Source organism: Ictalurus furcatus, chromosome 13 (assembly GCF_023375685.1).
Source record: "Ictalurus furcatus strain D&B chromosome 13, Billie_1.0, whole genome shotgun sequence".
NCBI classification, from domain to species: domain Eukaryota; kingdom Metazoa; phylum Chordata; class Actinopteri; order Siluriformes; family Ictaluridae; genus Ictalurus; species Ictalurus furcatus.
Genome location: NC_071267.1, coordinates 1207334 through 1216800, shown reverse-complemented (window position 1 = coordinate 1216800; position 9467 = coordinate 1207334). Strand labels below are relative to the sequence as shown.

Sequence of the window (9467 nt, the reverse complement as noted above, 5' to 3'; positions counted from 1 at the left end):
CTGGCTGAAGATTTGTCTTTCTTGACTCGAGACTTGTCTTTCTTGAATCCAGACTTGTCTTTCTTGACTTGAGACTTGTTGTTCTTGACTCGAGACTTGATCCTTCCTGGCTGAAGACTTGTCTTTCTTGACTCGAGACTTGTCTTTCTTGAATCCAGACTTGTCTTTCTTGACTTGAGACTTGTTGTTCTTGACTCGAGACTTGATCCTTCCTGGCTGAAGACTTGTCTTTCTTGACTCGAGACTTGTCTTTCTTGACTTGAGACTTGTCTTTCTTGAATCCAGACTTGTCTTTCTTGACTTGAGACTTGTTGTTCTTGACTCGAGACTTGATCCTTCCTGGCTGAAGACTTGTCCTTCTTGACTCGAGACTTGTCTTACTTGGGATTGGTCTGATCTGTCTTGGGACTTATCATTCTTGACTTGGGATTTGAATTTGGACTCATCCAAGTTGACTTGAGACTTGTCTTTCTTGACACGAGTACTTTCTGTCCTGACGGGACTTTAATGTCTTTCATAAATTGCAGCTTGTCTTTCTTGACCTGGGACTTAAGTGTTAATACTCAGGACATTACTCATTATTTGCTGAACACAGCTAGCTCATCCCATTGAAAGTGCCCCATGTAGGCTTCGGTTATGTTGTTTCTAGCTGACTATCAATCCACACAGTCTGACAGTGTGTGAAAAAGTGTGTGACTGTGTGTGGTTTCATATTGTGCATAGTGAGAGGTCATACACTTCTACATGCCCAGAGAAGGGTTCAGAACACACACACACACACACACTTTGTTAGGAGAACTCAGGTTTTTTTGGATCCGGTGTCATGCTGTGTGTCGAGTTTCCCTCATCTCTCCTTTACCATCTGTCACTTTCCACATAGAGAGTCATATGAGGGGTAACACACACACACACACACACACACACACACACACAGGTGAGAATGTGTGTACTTACAAACAGAAGACAGTGAGTGTGCAAAAGTTTCATTTTAATATTTCGAATGTCTCTATATGTCTATTTGTGTAAAACTGATAACATGTGGACGCAGCAGATGTGGGACTTTGGGCTGCTGGACTCCATCACGCCAAGTACAAGTTCATGAATGTTACCGACGGACTCGATCCGTCTTTGGAAATTGTTGCAATTCCGATATTCAGAAATGTACATATTTGATCTTGTTTTGCTCTGACTGATTGAAAACACTCTGCAGTAGCAGAAAGACATTGTTGGAATATCATGAGGACATTTGGACATTATGTCTTTTGCATATGTAGAGCAGGAGCTCTTAAAGTTTCCGCAACCAAGAACCCCTTTAACTCTAAAATGATTTCATAGACCCCTAAGTGTAGATTTAGTTTATTCACGTTACAAGTCCAGAAAGGATTATGTTTGAGTTAGGACTTGCCTTTCTTGACTTAGGGTTTGACTTTTTTTTTAATTGGGACTTGTCTTTCTTCACTCAGGGAGATGTTTGTCTTGATTTTTTCTAAACTTGACATGGGACTTGTCCCAGGGGTTTGCAAACGTCCTGCAATCAGGAACCTCTTTAACTCCACAGCTATTCCCCACACCTCCTCAGTACAGATTTTATTTTATAACCATAATCCTACAATTTAAATATTAGACTCAGTGTTTAATCGTGTACTGTAACATGTATATTCACATGCGTTGTAGAAATTAAGTTGTTGGATTCAACTGGCATTATTTATAGGCGCCTTTCCGAGTTATTGAGGCTGGAATTAAAGTCAGTCAATTTCAGTGGCCAATCAAATGCCTTAACAATTCTACGAACTCTATAATAAATAGAATAACGTTAGTGAGTTGCTGGGTGGTGACCTACAGCACCGTAACTAAAACTACTTGTTTTTTCATGTGTGTGTGTGATGGGTTTAGTTGGCTTCAGTGGGATACCTAACTGCCGTATGGTGTGTGTGTGTGTGTGTGTTATCCAACACTGGTGTCAGCAGCTGTCTGCTGTGGGGTCAGTTTCAGTGTGTATCATCGAAAGTTTAATAATAAAGCACTTAATAAAGTAATGGAGGGAAATGTAATGAATCCCAGTGAGGCCTCAACAGAGAGATCAAATAAGAGCCTGTGGGTGTGTGTGTGTGTGTATACCATGTAATTGATATCTCTAGAAATTTCCATGAGGTTGTACATGCAGTAATTTGCTCTACATTACACCAAGTAAGGAATAGAGCAGTGTGTGTTGTGCTGTTACAGTAAAATAATCAGTGAGGGGGTGGTGAGATGAAGCCGAGGTACTGTAACCGCACTGACGCACGCCCTCGACTGTTTTATTCATCTTGCACCACTTGCTCGGTTTTGCTCGTTTTTTTTCTCTCTCTTTACTGCACTCTTTTGCTTATATATATATATATATATATATATATATATATATATATATATATATATATATATATATATAAATTATTTTATTTCAGCCATCCATTCTTTATTTCTATCTTTCTTTCCTTTCCTTTTTTTTTTTTTTTTAATATTTCCTTTTACATGTTTTTTCTTTTCATGCATCTTTTCCTGTTAGGTTTTTTATTGACCTTTTTTTCATTCCTCTCCTTTGCTTTCTTTGCCTCGCTCCTTCTTTCTTTCTTCCGTCCATTCTTTTGTTGTATTTATTTCACTTCCCCCCCGTCTCGTTCTTTCATCCCTTCATCGTTTTCGGCGCTCTGCAGAGGCAGCGCTTTCGGAGTTTATAGCGCACATGATATGTAAACATTTCTGAGAAATAAAAATAAAATAAAATATCCTCCGTAACCTCACACGTTACGGTGTTCTATTTAATAATAATAAATCTGTTGTATTTGTCCCGAATGTAGAGAAACACTGCGGCACCATCTGCTGGAGAAACAAGTCACACACGTTTCATTTTTCTTTTCGTTTTACTTCTTTTACCTATTGCCCCCCCCCCTTTTACTGTGTGTGTGTGTGTGTGTGTGTGTGTGTGTGTGTGTGTGTGTGTGTACACTGTGTGTCAGTCAGTCCTCCTCGGTCCTCAACTGTGTAACTGTTTCAGAGTGTGTACTCTGTCTCTCCTGTGATGCTACGCTGCGTCTCAGGAAACAGTTTTCCTCAGCAGGAAGTCTGCGTACTCTTTCCTGCGGATGACGCGCTGCATCTGAAACGTGTTGGTGGAGGTGTGGCAGGAAGAGATCATGTGACTCTTCAGCTCCCGGAAAGCCCCCTCGCTAACGAGCTGCACTCTCATTGGTCCGATGCTGCCTTTGATCCGGAATGACCTGTAGACGGTGCAGTCGGCCTGCAGACACATGTCCAACTGTGTGTGTGTGTGTGTGTGTGGGTGTGAACAAGAAAAACAAGTATAACTGTTAATAAAACTCAGTTATACACGAGTTAAATTTTAAGTGTGGACTAGCACATACTCAGGACACCGTATGACCCTTTTCGTCTTCCACATGCCTCGTAAAATCAGAGTTTCCTATTTCTTCATAACTCTCTCCCTCGAGTTACCAGGATGACTGGATAACTGGATAATCTACGGCATCGTGTGTAATCTGACCTTATATCGCTGCTCCTCGGTGAGGTTCCTGACACCTCTCAGCTCCAGGAACACTTGGTAATGAGGCTGAGCTCCTCCTGACGAGTCTCCTACAACACAACAAACACAAAATGTCTGAATTAACCAGCTAGCTAATGCAGATGTATAGCCATCATCTTATCGTCACGCAATGTGTCGTCATTACCCAGAATTCCACTCTCAGCACAGCAGTAATCCACCAGTTTAGCGCCGGGCCACTGCATCACCGCTTTCTTTAGAGCGGATAAAAACAAGGCCTCGTTCACTTTTTCACCTCGGACGTTTAGCGTCTCACTGGGTCTGCAACAACCCAACCCCCCCCCCCCCCCCGCCCCACACACACACACACACACACACACACACACAGAATAAAAATGCTTGGTTGGTTAGTGGACATGTCTTCATCGTAAAACACTCACATCAGCCTTAACAACAGGTGAAATGTCTCGGGCGCCAAAACATACGACACGCGATGACAAAATGATAAACAGATAAATGTGTGTGTGTGTTTTATACACACACCTGTAAAGAAACTCCACCACCGGACACTGGTTGTGAAACCCGACCACTTTCACTACGTCTCCAAGGCGATACCTAGGAGAAAAACCCTGCGTATTGACTGTATTCAGTGAGAAATAAAACACTCTGTTAGAGGAAAATACTCAACAATGGCTTGTGTGATGAAGCGGAGTTACTGCTCCTGCCCAAACTCCACAGCTGATCATTTCACTTCTTTCTATCAGAGTCAGCTGCAGTACCTGAACAGTCCTGAGGCGTTGGTGATGATCAGCTCGTAGTTTTTCCCCTCCTCCACCTCGTCCATGAGCAGCGTGCTGAGTGTGTTCAGTGTGTGCTGTGTGTCTAAATGTTCCTCTGGTAGAAACTCGAAGAACATGGAGCGAGGACAGAGCAAGTAATGTCTCCGGTCCTGAAGCGGCCACAGATTCACTCCGATCAGACCTGAGACCAAAATGTGAGCGCCATCACGTACACTGCTTTATCAAACACTCGTACTACATAGTATAACTATATCACTCCATACTACACCATACTCCACTGTACTATACAATACTCCACAATATCACTCCATACTACACCATACTCCACTGTACTACACCATACTCCACTATATCACTCCATACTACACCATACTCCACTGTACTCCACAATACTCCACTATATCACTCCATACTACACCATACTCCACTGTACTCCACAATACTCCACTATATCACTCCATACTACACCATACTCCACTGTACTCCACAATACTCCACTATATCACTCCATACTACACCATACTCCACTGTACTCCACAATACTCCACTATATCACTCCATACTACACCATACTCCACTGTACTACACCATACTCCACTATATCACTCCATACTACACCATACTCCACTGTACTACACCATACTCCACTATATCACTCCATACTACACCATACTCCACTGTACTACACCATACTCCACTATATCACTCCATACTACACCATACTCCACTGTACTCCACAATACTCCACTATATCACTCCATACTACACCATACTCCACTGTACTCCACAATACTCCACTATATCACGCCATACTACACCATACTCCACTGTACTACACCATACTCCACTGTACTCCACAATACTCCACTATATCACTCCATACTACACCATACTCCACTGTACTATACAATATCACTCCATACTACACCATACTCCAGTATATCACTCCATACTACACCATACTCCACTGTACTATACAATACTCCACTATATTACTCCATACTACACCATACTCCACTGTACTACACCATACTCCACTATATCACTCCATACTACACCATACTCCACTGTACTATACAATACTCCACAATATCACTCCATACTACACCATACTCCACTGTACTCCACAATATCACTCCATACTACACCATACTCCACTGTACTCCACAATACTCCACTATATCACTCCATACTACACCATACTCCACTGTACTATACAATACTCCACAATATCACTCCATACTACACCATACTCCACTGTACTATACAATACTCCACTATATCACTCCATACTACACCATACTCCACTGTACTATACAATACTCCACAATATCACTCCATACTACACCATACTCCACTGTACTATACAATACTCCACTATATCACTCCATACTACACCATACTCCACTGTACTATACAATATCACTCCATACTACACCATACTCCACTATATCACTCCATACTACACCATACTCCACTGTACTATACAATACTCCACTATATTACTCCATACTACACCATACTCCACTGTACTACACCATACTCCACTGTACTATACAATACTCCACAATATCACTCCATACTACACCATACTCCACTGTACTCCACAATACTCCACTATATCACTCCATACTACACTATACTCCACTATACTCCTCTCTATACCACACATTAGTATACCAGGCGATACTCCACCATGTTACACTCCACTCCACTATAATCCCTTCTACTACAGCAGAATACACCATAAGATCCTACACTGTACCACACTCCACAATACTACACCAAAGTCCTGCTACAATGTACTCCTCCATACTACACTATACTACACTCTACTCTCACCATACTACAGTACACTATGCTACACAATTCTCCACGATACTGTGCTTTACTGGACTACACGCCGCAATTCCCCATTGCACTATACTGCACCATACAGTATAGCACTATTATAGTATACTTTGCTATACTCTGCTGTACTACACCACACTCCACTACATTCCACTACACTACACTTCAGTAAATAGAGTACCCGTTTGCTTTCAGATTTTCTTGTCTTTTGTGTCAGAATTGTGCACAGACCTGCACTTGATTATAGAAACATAATTCAAGATGAACCGACCTTCTGAGGCGGCGTAGAGCGGAGAATAGAAGGGCACGCCCCTGCAGTAGTGCTGCCTGAGACTCTCGCCATAAATCTGATGTGGCCCCGAGTCGACCGTCTGAATCAGGTGTAAACGAGGCCACAGCCTAAGAGCGATGCCTTCGAAGCCCACGGTGACGGCAGTCCTGAGTTCCGCCACTCTAGCAGGATCCGGTTTCAGTTGCTTTTCCAGCGCCGACCTCAGCCGAGCATCCAGAAGAAGCCTGGAGCTGATCCGACCCGATTCCACATCATCAACCAGCTCCTCCCAATGCTCCTACGCCCAACACAAACATTACGGGGGTTAGTCAGTCATGCATCGTGTGTTTTATAAGTCAATTATTACACATACTTGGATAATTGATTCATTCGTCACTTATTAATAATACGTTATTATAATATTAACCTCCAGGAGTCTGAAGGCGTCAAACATCGCGGAGGAGAACCTGGACTCCAGGATGCCGACATGACGATCCTTAAGGGCGAAGAGCAGGTGAAGGTACAGAGCATCGCGCTCATTATGCACCTACAGAACAAATCAGTGAATGAACACACACACACACACCTAACCATTCTTGGTCTGCAAGGGAAAGTGGTACAAATCAGTTAACATGAGTTTCTCCCTCTACCTGTAAGATGGTTGTGGGGCTCGTGCAGAGATGGTGTGTGCGCTCGGAGTAAAATGACGTCGCTACGATTCGAAGTCCTGCCTCAGAGTGACGTTCAGCCGATGGGTAAAACAGTCTGAGGGTCGTCTGAAGGCTCGTCATCCCCGGGAAAGACTCCCTCATGACGTCTACGCACACCGACACACCCTGTAAGAAGTAGTCGCTGTTGGCTTCTTTGGTGTTCAGGAGCATCTTGCTGCATCCCGATGACCCTGAGGTCATCGTTAGGATGGGAATCTCCATGACCACGGCGTTTTCTTCTCCGGAAGAGACTCGCCGTATGAGCTCCTCATAATGAACGTACGTGGTGATGGGGTGGCACTTTCGGAAATCTGTGGCATCTGGGAGAAATATTAAAGATTGAAAAATGATTTACAAATAAAAAGAGTAAGTATTCACAACCCCCTTATCCCTCCCCCTCCCCCATTCAGTTGCAGAGAAACCCTTTAATTAGCTACCATCAGATTTCATACAATTAGTTGAATGGGGTCCAACTGTGTGCAATAAAAATGAAGCATGGTGGTGGTAGCATTTCCACCCCCGTTCAACACTAGGGGCTTTTTTGTGCAGATTCCATTCAATAAGTCCATTTCAGTTTCAAGTCGTAACACTTGTGTGTGTGTGTGTGTGTGTGTCTGAAACCTGTGATAGAACCGAAGTGATACTCGAGTCCATAGCGTGTGTTTTTTGTGTCTCGCAGCCGTCTGAGCAGCGTCTCCTCCTGCACTCTCCGTACACTCCGTGTATCTCTCTCCAGCGTGTCTCTCTGCCGTCTCCCTGCTCGACTCACACGCCTAACAGACAGGTAGTGACGCACGACGCTGAACACGCTGCGCCTGTATCCCGTCACAGATTTGCCACAGAGAGCAGCGGCTACGCTCAGAGCTACAGCGCAGAGAGCAGGGAACACACTTTGCTCCATTCCTGTGTCAACACACACACACACACACACACACATTAATCTATATAATACATCCATATGTACATATTAATATTTATAAAGTTATGTTAATAACTTAGTATAAATAAATGTTAATAAATAGTATTAAATAATAATAATAATAAGCTTAATAAATTGATAATTCTAAATATCATGACCTCCACACTGGATGTAGGTGTCATGCTGGTCTAGAAAATTAATCAACCAATCAGAATCCAGAATTCCGTGTTGTAGATTTGTGGGCGTGGCTACATGTGATGTCCTAACGTTTACCAACTTTTAACTGCGTGTTTGTTTGATGTACACCGTTAATATATATATATATATATATATATATATACACACACACACACACACACACACACATATATATATAGAGAGAGAGAGAGAAAGAGCGAGAGAGAGAGAGAGAGAGAGAGAGAGAGGGGAATGAAAACTGGAATGTAAGTTTATTTTTTGTAAGTGTCGTTATTGTCACTCACCGGTTAGGAGCGCTCGTGCTGTTAGCGCCACCATTACACCACACCCGAGAACAGCGCACCAAACAGCGCGCGACAGACGCACCATGGCTGTAAAGTTACTGTAACATTAATTAATTAATTAAAACACCCCATAGAGTTTATTCACTACCACCATGGGTTTTTTTTAACAAAAACAAAACAACACTAGCGAGAAAACTTCCCCTCTTCTTTATTTATACTTCCGGGTTTGACGCAACGGCGTAATGACGTCATTTCAACGACGGCGCTACGGCAGCGCTCTGTTCCTGTTATATTTATAAACTTTTTATATTAAAAAAATATATATTTTAAGGTAATTTCTATCCGTATTTCATATTTTCCTTTACGTTTTCATTTCTTAGGACAACAAAGTGAAAGTATGAGCAACACAAAGCCGTGCGCATGCGCAATGTATAGATAACATGTTTGGTATTACAGCAGCTATAGCATTATTATTATTATTATTATTATTATTATTGTTATTATTATTATTATTATTATTGTTATTATTATTATTATTATACCACTATTACCGTTATATAGTTTCAGTGCAGTGCAAAGGTTTGCACACCCTTACTGCAAAATTGTGAGACCAACAGGATATATGTTGTGAGAGAATCAAAACAAAAAGTGTTAGGATATTAAATGATGCAAGAATATTTCTGGAATGTGATGTAAAGGTGGGCCTTTATTCCACTTTTATTCCTGTAATTACTTTATTTAGGTCTCCTGCTGTTTGTTTCGGATTTTTATAACAAATCTCTGTCTGGTTGTGTTGTTTTATTGCTTCTTTTTGTTTCTTCCATTTCAGAATGACGTTTTTGGATGTTATTTTTCAAGTGGAAATATATTACAAAAAAAAAAAAAGTCCAGTAACACGA

At 41.9% G+C, this 9467-nt stretch overlaps 1 protein-coding gene across 2 annotated transcripts; it reads right to left on the bottom strand.

Moving 5' to 3' along the window:
• Window positions 1–2506: 2506 nt before the first annotated feature.
• On the bottom strand, window positions 2507–8791 carry ghdc (GH3 domain containing). Of its 2 annotated transcripts, none has more exons than XM_053639676.1 (10): window positions 8569–8791; window positions 7789–8070; window positions 7108–7487; window positions 6885–7004; window positions 6458–6755; window positions 4315–4516; window positions 4079–4150; window positions 3723–3856; window positions 3539–3627; window positions 2507–3295 (listed from the first exon to the last, which is right to left on the bottom strand). In XM_053639676.1, the coding sequence occupies exons 1-10, from the start codon at window positions 8651–8653 to the stop codon at window positions 3074–3076; spliced, it is 1884 nt and encodes a 627-aa protein (XP_053495651.1). In that variant the 5' UTR covers window positions 8654–8791; the 3' UTR covers window positions 2507–3073. The 2 variants fall into 2 exon arrangements, 1 of the variants encoding a protein (XP_053495651.1); XR_008387494.1 differs by having other exon boundaries at window positions 3170–3295; window positions 3402–3627.
• Between the last annotated feature and the right edge of the window lie 676 nt (window positions 8792–9467).